We start from the raw sequence: 22211 nt of genomic DNA, 5'->3' as shown, positions 1-22211 counted from the left end.
TGGGTGCAAGTAGTCTTAGCCAGGGTCATTCATTCATTCCACTTGTCAGTCAGGGGAAGGAATAGGAGAGTAAATCCAGTCTCCTACTCCCCCATCCCTTCCTGATCAGGCTGTTAACCTCATATGAGTGGGGGTTGTGCCCACTTAATTTAGGTGTTACATCAGCCCTAGAAAGCAGAGCAAGTGGCCCTTCCTGAAGGTTGGCAACACTGTATGCTACAGCCTACATAGGTGTGCCTCGTTTTGGCACCTTTTTGCTCAAAGTTTTGAAGTTGGAAACTTGTAAACAATCACATTCTTGCCATGCAAGAATTGCCGCCAGCCAAGTGAGAAGGGATGTTTTTATACATGTGGATCAGGTATTTTTCAGGCTGTTAGATGTGTCACAGATACTTTACATTGGCATGCATGAATGTCCTAGTAACTTTTGTTTTTTAAGTGTAATAACATAATACTGAATTCAGGGTTCCTTGCTTCCTGAGGCGATTGCATCTATTCTCTTTCAGAAGAAATCCAGCATATGGGAAAGATGGTGGCTCCTCTTTCATTTCCTTTTGCAAGAAAGAAGACCCTCTTTCCTTTGGCCCCTTCCGCACGTGCAGAATAATGCTCTTTCAATCCACTTTCATAATTACAAAGTGCATTGAAAGTGGATTGGAAGTGCATTATTCTGCATGTGCGGAAGGGATCTTACTCTTTCAGTCTGTGTGGAGGGAAGATGCTCTTCGTGCCACCTGCAAAAGACCAGAGTTAGAAGAAGAGTTTGGATTTATACCCCTCTTTCTCTCCCGTAAGACTCAAAGGGGCTTAAAAACTCCTTTCCCTTCTCCCCACAACAGACCACTTGGGAGGCAGGTGGAGCTTAGAGAATTCTAAAGAACTGTGACTAGCCCAAGGTCACCCAGCAGGAATATATAGGAGTGGGGAAGCAAATCTGGTCCACCAGAGAAGACTCTGTCACTCATGTGGGGGAGTGGGGAATCCAAGATTAGAGTTCTCCAGATTAGAGTCCATCTGCTCTTAACCACTACATCAGGTTGAGGAAAAGGAGATACTTCTCTTTTGCTCCACAGAGCTATTGGGAAGGGAAAAGTGGAATAGTTTTTCCTCCCTCTTTACTAGGCTTTTGTGGCCAGGAGCAGCAAGACATACTGTTGCTTTCTGCAGAAGTCTGCATGAAGATTAGCACTCTTCCTTTCCTAGAGCTATATGCGACGATCAGAAGACTTGATGAAGGGAGGCTTGGTGGTGATCCAAAATAATGACTTTGATAGTAAGGCAAGTCCAAATGTGTGTGCCCATGATTATATTCATCTTGAGTTGGATGTGGTCTTTTTTCAAAGAGTATAACCATTGTTGGGAAAGAGAGATGCTGAATGGAATGGTTAAAGAATTAGAGGAGGGGCAATCAGAAAAGCTACATTAGCCAGACTTCTTTCATATAATTGGAAACAGATATTTATCTCTTCTGGACTTGCATTTCTTGTTGAGGATGACACTATAGCTTACATGTAGAGGAGGGAGCAAGTAGGGTTAGAAAATAAATCTTCTAGAGACATATCTGTCTGGGTGGAGACAGTGATGTTACCATGTATACAGTGGAGATAATAAGAGTTTTTATTAGTGTACTTAATATTTATGGTTTGTCCTTTTCCCAAGACCTCAAGAGTGCAGTTTATATAGGTTTCTGTAACTCCCTCTCCCTCCCTTTCTCTCTGTCTATCTAGTTTTCTAGCCATCAACCTTTTTACTTGATCAGTTATGCCAATGTTCTTCACCCCCATCAATTTCCCTCAGGGCTAAGAGGAGCACAAGTTTTATTTCATACAGACCACAACAAAAATCTTGCAGTCTATTAAGCAGACTTTTCTTTTCGCTCTCCTTTCCAATCAGTGAGTTGCAAAGGTAGCAATCTAAGAAGGTAGCTGGTTTATTTATTTATTTATTTTACAAAAGTATTTAATAAAGTAAAAGTTGGATTGAAGATATCAGTATGATGTAGCAGTTAGCATGTCAAACTAGGAGGAGGGCTATTCAAATCTCCCCTCACCTTCAGCTAACAAGTATAATTTCCATTTTGGCTTTTTGGTTGTTGAGATTACTCCCCCTCATTCAAGGATTATAGAGTATAATTTTTGTCTTGTAAATAGTTTCCTGTGAATGCAATATGGAGTGTTGGGGAGATAAAGTCCCAGTGTCTGTCATCAGTGAGGAATTATGAGTGAAGCGAGGGGGAACTGTGGCTGGGACACACGTGCACCCTATATCCCTGCCATGCCTCCATCTGCCCCTGCCCCGGAACATCCCAGAACGCCCCCGCCACTCCCCTGCAGGTGCGTGCGCCCGGTGTGTCGCACGCCCTTTTCCCCGCCCCCTTGGCGCTATGCTACTGGGAACTATGGAATGATTTCTTAATCTTTGTGTACAAAATTGCCTTTCACGGCAAACTGCAAATATTTATTTCTGAATTTAACACTTCTCTAAATTCTTAATGCTTAGATAGTTATGGCATGGCTGTTGAACCGGAAAACCTAAAACTGGACAAGTAAATGCTTTCAACAGCTGGTCCTACAACTATAGGTTCATTTGTTCCTTCCCTTGCACATTGCCTTGCATTCAGAACTAGATGCAGAGTGGCTCCATAGCACACTAGTACAAACAGTGACTCTCTGCTGACTCCTTCAGTGTCCTATGTCTTTTCTTTCCGAGTATGCTGAGTCTGGGTGAATCCATTCAAGTCTATCTGAGACACTTCTGCATCTTTCCTCCAAACACCTTGACATCTGTTCTGTGCTGCAAGGACACAAGGATATCATCCAGAAACAAGTTAAAACCAACACACAATTGAATCACACAGTTGAAAGTCAATAGCCACAGTTGTAAACATGGCCAAAACAGCCAATCCTCCACTTGCCTTAATAAATGCAGCAAGTGAAAGTTCTGTCTGTACCCATTCTTGTAGGCCTATTCCAGATGCTGCAATATCCCTTCCCACTATGTAACTGGTATTACTGTGTTATGAGATGCTTTAAGTGTCATCCAGAACTCTATGGTTGCACAGCTGGAAGTGATGTCATGGGACAGCATTAAAATAAGTCCCACCTCCAGCCCCCTGCCAGTCTCCTGAGGATTGTCAGTTGAACAGTAGCAACCATATAATGTCTATGTCTACTGAATTAAGTGGGTTTAGAAGGGTATATCTCTGCTTAGGGCAACTTTGACTATCACTGATTTAATACTGTAAGAAATAAAAGAGGCACTTACTGAATAAGGTTCCCAATCTTATACTTAGATCTCCTTTCTCCAGGCTATAGAATTCTCCTCAGGAGGTGCCAAGCATTCTGGAGCAGAATAAAGACAAAAGGACTTTGAATGATGTTTTGATGCTGGTATTTACTTCTCTTGTTTTAGCCCATGACTTTCACTGCTGTGTGATATGTGTTAGCTGCAGTTTTTAGGAGGAGGAAGGAGTGGATGAATGAGCAGGTGGTGAGCAGAAAATGGTCAGAGCAACAGGTGTGAGATCCAGCCAGTTATGGCTGTGTGATAAGGCATGGGTCTTGCAAGTTTCTCTCCACACCAAAACCTGATGCAGTCTGTGTTTGCAAGATGATAAATGACATCATGTTATGGTAGCTGAATGAGATCTGGGCTGAAACTTTTGTTCTTCCTCCATTTCAGATATGCTGGCCTGGTGTGGCCAGAGGTATAAGCTGAAGGACAAGAGCCAAAGGGCTCTTGGCCCCCAGCTTGCCTCCTGTGTTCCTGAGCAAGACATATAATGATTAGAGCGTTGGGCTATGTGTCGAGAAGTTCCTTTAAGCCCAAGGGAACTCTTGGTTGCCAGAACCTAGCTAGTCTCAGCAGGAGACTTTGTCTAACATACAGTACAGACAACAAATGGCAAGGCTTTCTTGATAGTTACCTCACAAGCTCTTTGGCTGGCTTCACGTGGCTCATGGCCTGGGCCCCAATGCAGGAAGATCCTTGGTATTTCTGGACCAGAGTGCACCACAGATAGGCAAAACCCCTACTTTTTTCAAAAGACAAGAACAGCTTACACTTAAAATAGTTCAAAAAATCCTCCCTACCACCCCTAGTACAAAATTAATATCATACAAAGTTATAATGATCAGAGCAAGGGAAAGAAATAAATTCTGAAGATTCTTTGGAAAAAGAGACTTCATGACACTAAAACCTAGTTCAAATCCCCATTCTGCCAAAAATGTTCTTGGGCCAATTGCTCTCTTGGCCTGACTTACCTCATATGAGTTTTGTGAAGGCAAAATAGAATGGGAGAGACCAGGAACATAAACTTGAGTTCCTTGGAGAATGGGAGACATAAAAATCAGTGAAAAATGCCAAACCAAAGTCCTATGAAGTCCCATGCTTAAATATGCCTTATTGGAATAATGGGATTTCAGCATTCATTCTCATGACTTGCAGTGTCTAATGGAAAGCCTGTTGATTAATAGCTTGTAGGATACAGCAAGATCCTAACACATACCCCAGTTTTAAATGATCTTGTTAAAGATTACAAACATGATTCCTTCTCCACCCATCACAGCACAAATGACTAAGTTGACCTAAACTGCTTTGCTGATTATGCAGCCAAATCCTTTAATTAAAAAGAACAGCGGAATTTGAAATTCAGTCAGGTTTTTCTGTCAGATATGCAGAAGTGGAGAAAAAGCTCTAATTCAGATTAACCCGGTAAAGGCAAGCCTCAACATTAACTGTCAGCTTGTTTTTCCTTCCGTGTATTGAATGTCTGTGATGTCGCACAAACAGGTCAGAAGTTAATGCTATTCCTCCAATCGGAAGCTGCTTTTTGTTCTCTTATCTTCTGAAGGACTCGACAGCTTTTCCTTTCCAATGCTGATGAGCCACTCTTGTACATCAAATGTTCTTTTGTTGACATGGAAATAAGGCTTATCTGATCACTGGGAATCCAAACATACAGTGAAAAGTCAGCACGTGAACCCATGATTTACTTAATTCCGTACACAAGCAGGGAGAACATCCCTCAATCCTAATACACACCTTTGAGCAAATAGTCAGACAAATAGCAGAAAGCTAAACATCTTTTAACTAGGAGTTGTATAATGCCCATTGAAGGACGGAGCTTATTTTGGTGGTGAAAGAGGCTTTCACATGTGATTCACGATAAAGGTCTTATGGGCAGCTGTGTTTGACCACAGTTGTAATCCTGTTGGTATATTCCTGGTGGCTCCTGTAAACATGAGTGATTACAGATGGTAGTGGGAGACATACCATCAATGAAACATAGTATTTTTCCCTTTTAATCTTGTACACAGAAATAAACAAATGGAATAATAACTCAGACGTATCCCCAGGCAACATCTTCACATACAGGAGAGGTCCATAGCCAGAAATCATTTGGCTAAGGATGCTAAGGCATAGTTCTGATGTAATACTCAGTCATTGTTTGGTGCTATGAACCAGGGTGGTCCCTCCTCCTTCCTCTCCCCAAAAGTCTGATGAAGTCTAATTAAAGACTTGTGTTGTCATGACAAATCATAATTTGTCAATATGCCTGGAATACAAACTGTTGTATGTACTCTTCCTTGACAACCAAGATTTCAACCAAGGTCAAACCATCATTTGGAATCCTGGTTTGCAGGGAAGAATGCAAACCATAGCTGGACTGCAATTGCATATTATGATTTCTCATGAAAGCAGAAATCTTTGAATTAGATCATTATCTGGGAGCCCAAAGGACTCCCCCCCCCCCCGGTTCGTTTATGTGTCATCAACCCATTATTTACCAGTATGTCCGAACCACATCTTGCTGTACAGAAGAGGGGTTATTGAAAATCAATATAGTAGAAGGAACAAAATATAGCTTCTAAAATAAAATTCTTTAGAATCCTCCTTAAGTGGGAAAAATGTTATCAGTGCGTGGACAGTACTTAAAATTAGAGCTGGTGAAGTTATTCATAAAGAATGGGAACAATTTAGAAAACATAACAAAACACAAATATATGTTGAGAATTTTAAAAAAATGCACATAATTGTAAGTGACTCATTGTTGCATAACTATGACTTTGTACATAAATGCATAGCCTGTAGTGCTTTAGATAAGTTGTCTTCCAGAATCTCATTCGAATGTCATGTACAATATGAAGTACATGTTTAGTTATTTACTATATTCTTTGTCCTGTCTGGTGCAGGTATAATGCTTAGAAAAATTGTTGTTTGCACTAAACCATAGTTCATTGGCCATGCTGACAGGGGCTGATGGGAATTGTAGTCCATGAACATCTGGAGTGCCATAGGTTTGCCACCACAACCATAGTTGGATCCTAGGCTCTGGAGTCACAGGTCAGGGGGGCGTGTCCCCTAGCCTGTGCGACGCGCCGGAAGCCCAGAGAGGACGGTAAGGCGTTCGGGAAAGGTGGGGAAATGGCGCCTTCCAGCCGCTTCTGGTCGCAGGGCAGTGGTTGGAAGACGCTGCTTCCGAAAAACCTCACTCAGGGAGCTAGGTTCAAAAGCAGCGTCTTTGCGCTGCTGGGGGAGAGCGAGGGCAACGCTGCTGCGATGCAGCAGCGCCTCCCATGTGAACAACTCCCTAGGGATGGCGTTTTTGCCATCCCTAGGACGCTGTTTATGGCCCGTGCAGAAAGGGCCTTAGACAGGATTCTGGCAACAAACTATAGTTAATGCTTGTAATAGTTTAGAAAGCCTGAGCTTGAAAACAGGGACCTTGCAGGGAGACCTTACAGTATGGAATTTACTAAAATCTAACTGGAGAGGCAGGGAAGTTGCCTTAAATGTGGTTTGTTTAGTGTAAGAGTAACAATGAATTTATCTTTTCCAAGCCCACCTGAAGCCATACTTTCACATTCCCTCTTGCATCCATTTCTTCTTTAGGTATCCTAACACATGATTTTTCCCTCACCAGTGTGGCATTCTGCTGTTCCACTACTGGACGACCTAGTCAGAAGTTGAGATACACCTTGTAGTCCATGAAGTTGAGACAGGATTCTGGCAACAAACTATAGTTAGTGCTTATAATAGTTTAGAAAGCCTGACCTTGAAAACAGGGACCATGCAGGGCGATTAGCACATTTACTGATCTTGTTTTTCCACATCAGATGAGCATGAGCCTTGGTTAGTGAAGGGAGTTTGTTGAGTTTAGTTCTGCAGAGTGGCTGAAATAACAGAACTCTGTCTTTGGCTCAGAAGAATGTCAACTGGCATACATTTTGATGATGAAACTCAAAATATAAGCATCTTAACAGATACAGGAAGGTGTCTATAATGGAGTTGCTTATATTTTGCAACTGGCTGGCCTACTTCATACTTATACCACAAAAGACATGTGTGTGTGTGTATTAATATAATTAATGTGTGTGTGTGTATTAATATAATATTATATATTATAAATGTAATATATTATAACTATATATCTTAATATAATATATATTAATGAAAACTGAACAATCATTGAGATGGTTTACAGATGCTGCAGTTTGATTCTCTTCAAAAGAGTGTTAAAACTTTAGTGATTTTTTTGTTTACATGCATTTGGGTAGAAAGAACTGCTCTTCTGATGTGTGCACTGATTTGAGCAATTTTAGTCCATATACTATATGGATTAGGGAATGCATTTTTTTACTCTAAAACAAGGCTTTATGGTTTCTAAAGCAAATGTATGGTTTCTTAAGCAAATAATTACATTAAAATAACATAAAATGTGATTGTCTTCCAATTACATTAGATGTTTCAAGAGGCACAGTAGTATTGAGTCCACTATTCAAGGTTAAATTACCACTTTGAAATTGAAGGATGATTCCACTTGCTGTTAATGATTAGATTCTACTGGTCCATTTGTTTCAATTATATGTGCTTTGAAAATTGCCTTTTCATTACTTTTAAAAATATATTTGGATGGCAAGTAATGGAAATCCTTCATCTTCAATTGGACTGAGGAAAATGACTATTAAACAAAAAGATTTGCTGGTGTTTCACTCAGTGAAGCTAGCGGTCTTTCCCCTTCTGAAGTCAGGAATGCAGTTCTGTATTTGGGGTTCATATTCCATAACCAAGACTTCAGTTACTGTGACTGTGAACTTTTTTCTAGTATGTACCTGCATTGATGGTATAGGCTCGATGTTTTGTCACTGCAAACTGAGTGTGTACCATTTCACATTTCATTTGGATCAAGGATATCTGCACTGTTTAATTGCTTGCTGCTGAATACATTAAAGGATAAATATGGAGGAGGTGGACATTTTTTTGTAGTTATGTTACCTTTGGTAAAATGAGTACCCAGCTTGCTGGGGGTAAACTGTCAATGAGTAAGTAAGGCAATGGCAAACCACCCCATAAACATAGACTGCTTAGTAAATGTTGTGATGTGACATCATCCAGTGGGGTCAGTAATGACGCGGTGCATGCACAGGGGACTGCCTTACCTGTATGGCATAGTAATTCATGATCAGATGTCTGCTTTGCTTCCCAACTCCTATTCTCCAGCCAGATTGACTTTTAAAAGTAAGCATTAATTGAAGATAATTTGTGAAGTCTGTTTTGTGAATCAGTTCTTACCTCAGTTTTAGAATAAATTAAACAATTAGGACATGTTTGTGGTATCAGATGCAAATTATAGCAGTGGCAGAGAACCAAAATTAAAGAGGCTCTTTGTGTTTCCATTGCATCCCCCTTATGTAGTTATTTCAGCTTTGTAATAATGGTCTGTTGCATTGAGCCAGTGTGGTGTAGCGGTTAAGAGCAGCGGACACTAATCTGAAGAACCAGGTTCAGTTTTCTACTTCTCCACATAGAGCCTGCTATGTAACCTTGGGTCATTCATAGCTCTCTCAGAACTCTCTGATCCCATGTTGTCAGGCAATAGCAAATCACCTCTGAACTTCTCTTGCCTTGAGACCCATACAGGGTTGCCATAAGTCATTGGTGACTTGACTGCATGTGCACCCACACACAGTTGCATTATCTATGCCATTAGGTCCGGTACATTTCAACTTTCTTGTTAATCCATCTAGAATCTTTACACAAGAAACCATTACAGTCAAATGCCAGTTTTTTTTCATTGTGGACTAAAATCTGTGGACTGAAGCTGGGGAGGGTGTAAAGGTAAGGAAGGATTGGCCTTTGAGCTTCAAGCCTGTTCATAAAGTCAACTCCTTATTTTATGAAAATAGTAAATGCAAATATTCCTTACTTATGCAGTTTCTTTTCTATTTTGTGGGTTTTGGGGCCTTAGGCTTTTAGTGTGTAGTTTCTTTAGGAGAAAAAAGAATAGCAGATCAGATTGCTTAAGTCTTAATTTTTTATGGTTGCAGTGCCAGCATGTGCAATCTTGAAGTGAATTAACCTAATCGCTGCCACGGTTTTTCCCCTTCTGTTTCTCTCTGCACCTGGCTTCAGGCTTCCCAAAGTATTGTACCAGGAATGTTCCAAAAAAAATGTCCCAGCCGGATTTTTGGCGTCCAGCATTGCCACATGTCTTGTTGATATGAATGGAACTTCTGTGCCTGCCAGGGTGCCTCGGTGTCCCAAACTCTCCATAACTGATCTTTATACATGCAGCCAAATGGAGCAAACCCAAACAGGAAAACCAGTGGGTAAGCAAGTGAGCTTGGGGTCCCTATATATGGAAAGGGCATTTGTCAAACTGGATAGAACTCCTACTGTTCTATGGACTCTGCAACATCATCCAGTGGTAATTGGATTCTGCACACTTCAAAGAAAAGTGCCCTGAAGCTGATTCTGTTTCACACTGTGCACTCCATAAACATCCTAAAGGGCTTTTAGTTAATTTTATTTTAGTTTTAAATAAAAAAATTAAGTTTATTCTAGGTTAGTGGTGGTAAAACCTTTTGGCGGTAGCCCAGATGTTACAGACTTACCCTACCAATTGGCCCCTTCCGGCATGTCCAACTGGTGCCATGCTGGCAGTGGCTAACGCAGGAATTGTAGTCCATAACATCTTGGAGTGCCAAAGGTCTCACAACTGCTCATCCCAGACAGTGTTATGCCTTCTAAAACCAATGGACTCTGTGCAGTAGATTGAGAAACATGGGCACTCTGGCCTTTAGCCGCCTTTATTTGGTCACCGGAACTTTGTTTAGCTTTCTAGTCATCAATGTAGACACCTCTTGCAACTTCATGCCACCATCCCAAAAGGCAGTAGTAAGCTGAGTTGGGGCTCTCCATATACCCAAGACCTGGTTTTTCAGTTTAGGCCTGCCTATTACTGCTTCACTGTTATATGTTTCTATGACTGTGTAGTTAAATATTAACCTGTGTTGAAAAACAGGGACTTGAGCACGTGGTTTTAAAAGCTGCATCATTTTATTGCTATTACTTCCTGAATGAATGTATGTTTCCATAAATGTTGCTGTCCATACTTGGTCAGATAATAGCCCTGTTAGGTTGCCCAGGGTGCTGGGATTTGTTTAGCAACCAGCTGTGTTGCTTCTTCATTTCCTATATTCCTTTTCCACTTGCACTTGGTATTGAGGCATAAGGTCAGCTTGTTTTTCTTAAGTTCATAGAATTAAAGCATCTTCCTGGTTTTCCATTAGCAATCTTACCTCTTCTTTCCAGATGATCTTTGACACATGTTTGTCCTAGGAGGAAATGAATGTGATAAGCACTAAGCTACAGCAATAACCCTGAACCTTCAGTCCTGGGCACACTTATTGGGAAGGAGTTTGTGCTGCAATCAGCAGTTCTTCTTAAGTTATGTATATAATTATTTTCTTAAGTTTCAGCCTTACACATGCTTACTTGGGCAAATTCTGCTGGCAGTCAGCAAGACACTTTCCAGGACCATGTGTGGGCTTGAAAAATAAAATGATGAAATGTGTGCTTGTGTCAATGAGGTTAGGGCAAGTTGAGAGTTATTGCACTGATATCTGAAAATGTTTTGTAGAGTTTCCTGTGGCAAAGTCTTGGGAAGGTAGAAGTGATGCCTCAGTGAGACCTTAGGGCTTGAGAGGGATGTACAGTTCTTACGTGTTGACAGACTCAGCTGTGTAATCCACAGTTGTTACAGACATCTGGGTAGATTATTCATTTGCCAGAGGCTCTGGATCAGAGCTGCTCAATTTTGAACCTAGAAGGCCACATATATGATGATCAATCGAACTATTACAACCATCCAACGTATGACTAAGAGAACGTCATCATGGTTGGTTCTCATGAGAACCAAGCTGCATAAGATATTTTGTTACAAGTGAGCACATATAGCCCACCAACAGGGCAAATAGCACCTTCCTGGGGCTGCTTTGGATTGGGAAAATGGTATGGGGAAGCATCCTAAAACCCTTTCCCCCCACACTACAGTTCCAGTCTGAATCGGCACTGGCACATTGCTAAAAAAATTTGAGTAGTTTTATTCTCAGTTTGCCAGTTTGGGGAAAATCCTCTGCAAACTAAATATAACACGAAGCAGAAAAATTCTATGATTGCATTACTTTGGACAGTACAGGTCATATATGGTCTACTGTTAAGAGTCAAAGCCATTCAGGTGCAAAAATTAGAATTTCAGGTGCAATTTCAGGTGCTATTCAGGTGCAAAAATTAGAATTTGGTGGAGGATTCAGCATTATTAGAACCTCTCCTTCTGTATAAAAGTTCTCTAATTTCGTCTCTGTCATCATGGGAATGAATGAGGGACTGATATGAGCTTAGTCATTCAGAGAGAATGGAACTAAACAGAGACACTGCAGTGACTATAAGGAGGTCAGGAAGAAGCACAAAGGCGGTAGCACCAAAGAGATACACCTGCCACACAAATGTGCAAAGCCACAATGAACCTAAAAGCTGGGATGAAATGATGAAACTGCCTCCAAGTGAAAAAGAAAAATGGATGATGACAGTAAAAGAAGAATTAGACTCTTTGCACAAAAATAAACTTGGACACTTACCGAATTATCACCCGAAAGAGAAGCAGTTGGCTGTAAATAGGTATTCAGAGAAAAAAAAAAGATAGCAGACATACTGACAAAACCACTTACCAAGATGAAATTTGAGATTCTCTGTCAGAAATTATACCTGGTTGACTTTAGAAGTTGAGAGTTGAGAAGGGGTTTGTTAGGATTTTACAAGTGCCTGCTTCATTCCGTCAAGCAAGAGTTAACTGCTGAAGTCACAGGTAACTGGAATCAGATGAGCTTCTGGAAAGATCTCTCTGCTTTCTTCCAACAAAAGAGGAGAGAGAGAGAGAGAGAGACGGACACAGATTGACTGAAAAGACAGCCAGACTGAGCACTTGCATAGTTTGTTGTTCCTATATTTAGTGTAAATTCATTTGTTATCAAATTTCTACAAAACAACTCACTCACATCTCTGCCCTATTATTTGCTCTGCTAATTCATTACAATACAAAACAGTCCCTAGTGGGGCCAAGTAGTGGGCAAAAACAGGTAAGCGCGCAAACTAGACAAACCTAAAAAGAGACTCTCAAGATCACCACACGCACAGCAAAAACAGCATTTATGTATGCCTGCTGGGCATACATAACAGCATGCATCCTTGCTGTTGTACACCTTGTTGGTGTACATAGACCAACCAGAAGGCACACAACATTAGCCTCATCCTTTAGTAGGTAGTTCCAGCTGGCTCTTGTATTATTGCTAACTGTTATTGCTTAGTCTGCTGTTGCTGACCCCTAAAACTGTTATTGCTTAGTCTGTGTTGCTGACCCTTAAAAACATTTTCCTCTGTAGACAGAACAATACACCAGTACGAATGCAGGGCTGCCATCAAAAACAGCAACATTGTGTCAGGGTATTCCTCACCTCTTCTACAACATGTGATGATGTCATGTCACACATTTCTGTATTCATATTTATTTTAAGCACTGAAGGGATTCCTTCTACTTACATCTTCATCCACATGCTTTCTCACAGCACATTGTGTTCCCTCCCTAGTGACTGCTGAATGTTATGAACAGGACTTCACTATACTGTACACAACCTTATCTTCACAAGCCACACTATTTTCTCTCCCTTCAGGTTGGGAAGTCTCTTGTTGGAATGCCACGTAGGCAGGCAATGCCGTTATCCACTCGGTAGATGTGACTTCTTCAGCATTATGACTGTTTTCTTCTGTGGAGTTAACTTGTTTTGGAGCACATAGAATGCTTCTTTCATCTACATAGGCATCATTACATATTTGGACATCATAGGTCTTAGGATCCATGACTCTGCAATCTCTTGAATTTGGATTGTAGCCAACTAATATTTCAATTTCAGCTCTTAGATCTACTTTTCTTCTCTGGGAATTGTACAAAAGGGTTTTTCTCCAAATGGCTTCAAGTCAACCAGGCATAATTTCTGGGTTCTTCTTATGCCATATTTCAAAAGGAGTCATTCCAATAGGTTTGCATGATATAGAGATATACAGCTTAATTGACAGCTTCTGCCCAACAGGTGTCAGGTAGTCCAGCCTGCATTAATAAACAATGTGCAGTTTCAAGTATTGTCCGATTTCTGCTAGACCATTGTGGGGAAGGCAAGTATATCACTGATCTTGCATATTGCGTACTTTCTCATTCCAAGTAATTTTGGAATTCGCTAGGACAGTATTCAGTCCCACTATCTGAGAATAAAATTTCTGGTGCTCTTCCATGCTTGTTTTTAACAGCTGTTAACAATACTTTTTCCATATACTTTCATTGGTTTACTATCAGCTTGTAAAAGTTTCTCTTCATCACTTTCTTTCAATTCAATAAAATATAATAAATAAAAATATTTTTCATTATTGCAAACATGGGGAAAAGATCCAGAGTCCAAAAGAAATAAATTCACTTTACTGTTGCAGTCATTTGCAATCATGTATGCAAATCCTTTCTTTGTTTCCCCTTTTCTGTAACTGAAGCGACTTTCTGTTTTTCTTTTTCTGTCTTTATGACTAAAGTTTTATTAACATCACCTCTTCTATAAATATTACTTGGTTCTTTCCCTCTGCATCTCCCAGCTAATTTTCTTTCATGACAGTATTTAGCCACATGCCCTCTTCTTCCACAGTTAAAGCAAATTACTTCACTGGCAAGGTCTAGTCTAAGCACAGATATGCCTTTCATTGCATTTGATTCTTTCCTTTCTGCATCAGTAACTCTTAAATTATTCAGAACATAATTCAGGTTCAATGAACTGGCCTCAAGCACAGACACTTGGTTTTCAAAACTTTCAGGCAAAGATCCCAGGATTACAGAAATCATATCTTTATCCTTCAAAACTTTTCTAGCTGCCCTGATCTGCATAACCATATCAACCACCCATTTTAAATGCTCATTGAAATTGTCCATTTCTTTCATTCTTTCACTGTAGAAATTCCTTTTTAGAAGTTTTATTTTCTTAACTGATTTTCCACAGTAGTTTTTTCCAAGTCCTTCCAAAGATCACAAGCAAATTTGCAGCTCATATTAAGGGCACTCCCCTCATCCCCTATTGTTGAAGCCAAGAGATAGCATGCTGTGGAATCAGACATTTTAAATAGTTCCAACTCATAGGGATTTGGGGGCATTTTTTCCTCAATCACATGGGAGAGATTCTGAATAGCAAGAATATGCTTCATACGAAATTGACAGATCAAGGAATTGCACTCATCCAATCGAGGAAGAGCAGGTAGAGAGGGACTGCATGCCGGGGCATTTTGGTTTGGGGTTTGTGCTGCTCTCACGTTTGCTGAAACAGTCATTGCTGGGTTAGAGGCACTGATGGGACTTCTTCATCTGACATCTTGCTTCTTTGGGAGCTTTCTTTATATAAGCAACTCACCTAGCATCAGAGAGAAAAGTATATACAGTGGAAACTTCTGTGCTCTTAACTTTTTGTTGTATTGCAATGAATTAGCAGAGCAAATAATAGGGTAGAGATGTGAGTGAACTGTGTGTAGAACTTTACTTGATAAATGAATTTACACTAAATATAGGAACAGCAAACTGTCTATGCAAGTGCTCAGTCTGGGTATCTTTTCAGTCTATCTGTTACGGTGCATCTCTCTCCTCTTTTGCTGGAAGAAAGCAGCAGAGATTGATTCCCCATGGGGGAAATAACATGTGATAGCCCTGGTAGGTGTCCTGGGACAACGGGAGAACTCCCCATGGCTCCTGGGTTGAATTCGGCTCAGTCCCATGTCAGCCCTGCAATACCCACCTCATCCAGGGTTTTTCAGAAACTACCAGGAAGGTACATCTTTTCTGGAGTTTTCTGGTGAACATGGGTTGAGCCCAGTATCATGGGGAATCGTTTTACCTGCCCTGAGTCTCCATTCGTTCTGGCAGCCAATCACAGCTAAATCTCCTGGGCATGTGCAGAACAGGAGACTCAGGGTGGGCAGGAATGTGCCTTTTTTATTTTTGCATACGAAGCCACGACCATGCAACTAATAGGCTTACATTTGTGTCCTGTTCTTGACCACAAAGCTCTATACTTTGTGACGATGTAGCTACACAGCCATTACATAAAAAACAAAACAAAAAAGGAACGCCCATGCACGTTCCCGCCCTAAAGCAACAGCCAATTGGGAACGAGTAGCAGAGGTGGCGCCGAGATGATCTGGGACTCTGATCCCGGTTTCAACTCCAGACCTCAGCTGTAGTGGGGAGTGACAGGTATCAAAAGGTACTAGTATTTTATGGTCCCGGTCTAATCCCAGGATGATTTTCCCCGTGGGGAATCTACTAGAGAGATCTTTCCTGAAGCGCATGTGATTCTGGGCCTGTGACTTCAGCAGTTAACTCTTGCTTGACTGAATGAAGCAGGCACTTGTAAAATCCTAAGAAACTGCCCTGATCAGTGGGTAAAATGCAGCCAGTGGTATTGTGAGTGTAATGTACCATGATGAGCATGAGATTCCTCAACGAACAGTTTGCCTTGATTGTCCTGCTAAGCAGTGGCCATTCTTTGCATGCTTCTGCCATTGGTCAGCAATTAGGCAAAGAGATCCTTCTCCCCACATGGCAAGAATAGTGCAGACAACCAGCTTACAAAGTGTTCACATGTGCACCATGGTAAAATAACCACTTGGTAAACTGCTTGTACACATTCACTCCCAATGTTAGACAGATGGAGGGGATTCACGATGGATTGTCACATATACTTGTGTAAAAATGAAATATAATTGGGTAGGTATTAAGAAAATAATAAGAGATCTCCTCCATTGCATCTGTGTGATGAACAGCCTACCAGTGTCAGACTTTTATTGTCTGCTATTTGAGCAAAGTTTTCATTGTTTGTTTGTTGTATCATCTTACATTTTGCTTTCTGGGCTTTGCTCTTGTTTGACAAATGCGACTGTCTGTCTCTACAGCAAATAATGAGTTGCGCTTTAGATATAAATTAAGAGATCTGTCTAGCGATGCTCTCCTGAGGAGAGAAAGCAGAAGGAATCAACGTTACTTCTATTAATGCTGCCCAGAAACACAAAATTTTCAGCACATGTATTTATATCATAAATTGCTGGAAAATTAGTGTGTGTGTTGTTGTTGTTGTTGTTGTTGTTGTTGTTAAATACTGACTCTGTTGAGAGAAATGTGCTGCAAATTGCTGATGCAAATGAATGCTTTTACGATGCTGAAAGTATTGATGCATTAGGTCACTGGGCAGATTAAAAAGGGGCTTGGCAATTACGCAAGAGAGGGTGCCTGTGAACAAGTGAATGTACTGATCTAGTGAAATCGCCTTGCCGACAAGCAGCCATATGAGTTGAGCCCCTCTTTTGTTCTCTTTGCGCCACTGAAATTCTGGTCACAGTTAAATAGCTCTCTTAGAATTGGCTTTTATTCTAAAAGTGAAAACGGGGCCAATCCTGCTTTGGGTGAGCTGCTAACAAAAAACCCATGAATAAATTGTGCTAAAGTTATATAAAAAAAGAGACCAAAACAACAAAAGCCATTTATATGCTTTTTATAAAAGCCAAAGCAATACCACTAGTTGTATACATCCTGAGATTTTTTTCCCCCCACAGACAAAAAAGGCAAATAAATTGGCTGATATTGAGAGCTTTTCTTTCTTTACTCCAAGGCTGCATATCAGAAGTCTGCCATGCCACCTCCTTGTGGGGGAGAAAAGATCAAACAGTGCCAGCTGAGAGTGCAGAAGACAGTGTTTGAGCATCAGCTATAAAATTTTACAGGGGCCGCATTTAGCTCTGTTCCCATCCCTTCGTGCTTAAAACACTGGTATTGGTTCTACCAAAGAAAAGGACCTGTTTCCACTGGGCCTGCACTTTCAGAAAGGAAAATGGATGAATCTCTTCCTTAAAAGGAAATTTCGGTGTTCTCTTTTAAATGCTTATACTAGACTAGAGACTTTTTTTTTTTAAAAAAAGGAAAAGACTCATAGATGAGCTGTGGGTGGATCACCTGATAGGAAGGATTTATGACACTTATGACCATTTGCCTAGTGACTGTGTTCAGAAATCAAGTTATTCATTTTGTCACTGACGTTAATAAGTTACAAGAGGTAGATTTCAGTTCAGCATCAGGGGAAACTTCCTAACAGGGAGAGCAGTTTGACAGTAGGCCTCATAACCCAGGGAAGGGAGAGGGTTTCTCTGTTGCTTGCTGGAGGTCTTCAGAGAACAGCTGGAAAGCCACCTGCTTTGGGTTTCTTCCATTGAGCGAGGGGTTGGACAGAAAAGGCCACTGCTGATTGCATATCCTGTACCTCAGGTGGAGTCAGGAACCTCATCAAGTTATAGTGATCCTAAAGATGCTGGGGTTTTTTTCTTGCTGCAAATTTTTATTCTTGTCTTCATCTGTAAGAACTCTGAGCTGATCTGCCTGATCACAAGCTATATGAAGTTTTAACTATATGTAGCATATTACAATATTATTCCTAAAGAGTTCGTTGGCATACTTCTTTTCATGAGACCAGTGGTTTTTAAGTGACTTGGAAAAGTTTCTTCCTTGAAGATGCCCTGTATATGTGGTGAATCATGCTTTACGTGTACTGATTTGGCCTGTCACAGAACCTTGTTGTTGTCCATAAGGCAGACTGGAGAGGGAGTCTACCACAAAATGCCAAAAGAAAGTGATAAAGACAAACACATTTTTATGCCTTGCAAAAAACCCCACATTCTTACCCTGAGAATTGCTGTCTGAATGTCTCTCCCTCACCCTTATCAATTTGTGAAGGGGGGGGGGGTCCGCTCTTCTTCATTTCTGTTCATTTACTCGCCAGTGGCTTGTCTGCTCTGGTTTCTCAAACAATCAATTAATAAACAGTTTCCCCAGTTTTTACCAGGGACATAACTATAATTTCTTTTTTTTAAACAACCCACTGGCCTAGTAATCTTCCAAATACTACCCTCTATTGCCAACTTTGCATAGAAACCTCTACTGCTAGAAATTTAGCCATAGCCAAAGCAATACCATAAGCAATGTCAGAGAGGTGAGAGAGCAGGAATTGCATGGAAACACGAGAAGACTTGCAGACTATTACCAGCCATAGCCACAGATCTCTCCAAGGGGCAGTCAGCACAGATACAAAGAAATTGTGGGATAAAGTTTCAGTTATCCTAAATCACATGGACATAATCTGAGTTGGGAATTCTCCGTAATCTACCCAGTGGCGTACCATTGCCAAATGTTGCCCAGCTGGGCCCCGTTTTGCAGCGGTGAGGCTAGGGCCTGGAGAAAGGGAGGGCGTGGGCCAGTCAAGCTGAGACCATGCAAGGTGGCAGGCCAAGCAGAGATAGGGCAGCCCAGTGGGCGATCAAGCCAGCATGTTGGTGCTGGCAGGCAATGGTGCCTAACTGGGCCATCACATGAAGAGAGCAAGGGCAAGGTGCTGGAGGAGGGTCTGTGTGGCTGCTGGCAGCCAGGCAAAGTGATGGGCTGGGCAAGCTGGGGCCAGGTGAGGCGGTGGGCAAGTGGAAGCTGATGGGTGGGGGTACAGGGAGGAAGAGGCAGTCGTATACACTCCCCCTGTAATCGAAACAAGTGGCACCTGGGTCATAAGACTCCCCTGCTCCCCCAAGATATGCCACTGAATTTATCCATCAAAACAACAGAAGGAGAAGCATTTAGTGTAGCCAGTGGAAAATCCCTTCAACATTTTACTTGGCAAACAGGAAAATTGGAGCTTATGGAAGGCGGAAAGGATGCATGCATCCTATACAGCATGTTTGATTTAATGTTTTTTTAATGATATCATCATTTCCAGTTGTTGTGCAGGAATACACAGTTTCCTTGCACTATGCCCACTAGAGGGCTTCTTATCTGTTGAAGAGGCGGTTGTCAGTCTTGCCTTCTTCAGTCAGTCCTTTTCACACATTTTTTTCCAAATGTCTGTTGTCCACCCACTCACCTATAGCCTCCTACCCCACTCCCCCTGTTCTTGAGTTTCATTGTTGATTTCATCCTGACATTTCCTTTGGGAAATATATCTCTACACAGCTTTTCATTCAAGTCCACTCTGTTGACCTCTCCTGCAGGAAGCAGTGCTGCTTATCAAGTGGCATTTATTGGGTGGTAAATCAAGAGAGGACAGAGAGCCATCAATTTTATTACTTTTGCCAAATTAAAACTAAGCACATTTTTGCAATTTGTGGCTTACTTTGAGGAGAATAGTAATTGTAGTTGTGAGGGGCATTGTCACTAATCTTCTTGACCTAGTGAGTCACCCTCATGTTAAATTACTGTTCATGTTAGAAAGATAAACCTGAGCAAATGTTTGTCAAATATCAGAGGTTCAGGTTTTTTCTTAAGCTCTTCCCCTTCACTAGACTAGACTAGAAAGATGGCAATATAAAATAAATAGGGCTTTTTTTATTAATCATGTATGATTTTAAAAAAAAACTGAACTGGGGATGTTTCATATTCTGGATTATGAAAATATCTGATCGATATCACCAAGCAACATATTTAAAAAACACATTGGCTGTTTCCACACAAAGCATTTAAAAACATTTGCCAAACGTTTTGTAAACATTTGGAAAAGAATAATTTTTGTGAATTTTGTCCACGTAGCCCAAAACAATAAAGCGTTTCAGTTGAAAAAATTCCCTTTAAAAACACACACACACACACACACACACACACACACACACACACACGTGCAGATGTATCTTTGAAGCTCTGTAGACTCGAAATCTGTGCAGCCTTGGTGATATGGATGTTATAGCTATGTAGCATCAAATCTACCTCTTACAAAAAAAATTAAAAAGAAAAAATGGCATGTTCGTGTAATCGGCAAGCAAACATGAATTTATTAGAGCACAGCAATGACAGAAATGGTGGGCAGCCACGATGCTAGATGACAAAACATTCATAGGAAACTTCGGCAAATGGTGGGCAGCACAGAGAATAACTGAAGTGGAAAAAAATGGCAGGTGGCAGAGAAACAAACATGAAGGTGGCAGAGGAACAAAAGTGAGAACCTCGGAATCGGGTGGGAGAAATAAAACATTCCTGATCTCTGCACAGCATGCAGGAAACATTATGAAAATATTGGGGGAGGGGGGGATTGTTAGTTTAGCGGATCCAAATAAAATGTTTTGAGGGTGAAATGTTTCCAAACCATTTTGGGCTAAAAGTTGTGCTGAAATCCTGCAGGCAAGTTTTATTTTCCTGCCTTAAAATGTTTTTATTTGTTCTGCGCAGAAACAGCCTTTAAGAGCCAATGTGATGCAGTGGTTGGAGCATCAGACTGTGCTCTTGGAGACCCGGGTTCAAATCACCACTCTGCCACTCACACACTGTCAGCCTAACCTACCTCATAATTTTGAGGGGAAAAGGAAGATAACTGTATAAGCTGTTTTGAGTCTCCATTATAAATGATTTTCTCTATCTTAAATGTAGGTGTCAATGTGGCTCTTATTTCCTTTCTTCCTGCTACCCTTCAACATAGTTATTTTTCTGTCATCTTTTGTAATGATTGTATGCATAATTCTGCTTAAAAAGTTGCCACAGATACAACTTTACGAGGTCCTCTATGGGCTATCTTGGTGATGCTTCTGTTTGTTTGTGGCATTTGTTTTGAAAGTCTGCCAGATGCTTGTCATATCCTAGAGAGCACGTCATGGCAGCTCAGACGTCTGCTTCCCCCTGGAAGCTGCCTGTACTTGCAGGATGGGCAGACTAGCCCCAGTGACCTTTTCAAAAAAGGGATTTTCTCAAAGCTGCTCTTTGATACTATCTGTACTTTGGCCTTTCTAGGAAATGGTAAAATCTATTGAATGCTCCTTTCTCCCCTGTCTGTCTTCAGACATTAGAAAGAATTTGGGAAGCACTTCTCTGTCATTCAAAGCATCACGAGGGAAGTATCCTGGGATGTGGTAATAACCAAAATAGCATTGCTAATTCATACCGTAGTAAATAAATTCAGGAACGATAAAGTGATTGATAATTGTTTAGGAAGACTGAACGTAGATAACTGGATGTAACTGATAAGGTACTAACAAAGGACTGAGCAACTGGTTACCCAGGCTTTTGCTCTGGACCTCCATGAGTTTCTTACCTATCCCTTTGTATGATCCCTGATCACCAGGAACACCTATTATGGACATTAACCTTATAGCAGCTATTTGACTGTGTCTTGGATTGAGCAGCTGAGATGCCAAAGGTGGCGGGCTTTACCAAAGCTCAGTTGCTGTTCAATGTGAGGAGGAAGGAGGTTGAAGAGCTCTTTGCCTAATTCCTCATACCCCCCCCCCATCTAAAAATTACTTGCTAATTGGGGATCTATAGCTCTATTATAGTCAATCCTAAACAGAAATACACCCTTCTGAGCCCATTGAATCGATCCAGAAGAGTATAACTCTACTGAGAGTGGCATTGTTAATAGGTTGGACACCTCAAAAAGAGATACAGTGGAATAAATGGGTTACTTGTCTAATGAAGTTAGAGGTGTTCTTGTTTTGGCATGATCATAGTCATCGAGGAGTGTTTTCAAAATCTGAATTAGTGGAAGAATTTCCCAAGTTTATAGCAATGTAAGAACTCTACCCCACCATTCTGACATTCATTACGTTCCAACTGTAGCCTCCATCCAGTCATCCTGATGATGGGAATCACTAGTGAATGCTGCCTTTAGGTTGCTGGGACACTACTTCTCATATTATACTGAATCTGCTAGATTTCTGCCATTCTGTGCCAGGCTGTGAGTGCGGAAGAATAAGCGTAAGAGTGCTTGTTCGGTGTGATGCATGAAGGGAAGGCGAAATATTCGGATTCTAAACTGAATGCAGTTGCAATCCAGTGTTCC

At 41.1% G+C, this 22211-nt stretch overlaps 1 protein-coding gene across 3 annotated transcripts in view; it reads left to right on the top strand.

The window, feature by feature from the left end:
- BCAR3 (BCAR3 adaptor protein, NSP family member) overlaps positions 1 to 22211 on the top strand; it is a 99603-nt gene that overhangs the window by 22913 nt on the left and 54479 nt on the right. For all 3 annotated transcript variants that reach the window (XM_048497504.1, XM_048497506.1, XM_048497505.1), the window contains exon 5: positions 9090 to 9120. In XM_048497504.1, the coding sequence (XP_048353461.1) occupies positions 9090 to 9120 (31 nt within the window). The remainder of the gene's footprint in view (positions 1 to 9089; positions 9121 to 22211) is intronic.

The sequence above is a fragment of the Sphaerodactylus townsendi genome, linkage group LG05, assembly GCF_021028975.2.
Source record: "Sphaerodactylus townsendi isolate TG3544 linkage group LG05, MPM_Stown_v2.3, whole genome shotgun sequence".
Classification (NCBI taxonomy): Eukaryota; Metazoa; Chordata; class Lepidosauria; order Squamata; family Sphaerodactylidae; genus Sphaerodactylus; species Sphaerodactylus townsendi.
Note: the sequence above shows the minus strand (reverse complement) of the source record. Positions and strands in the feature narration are given on the sequence as shown.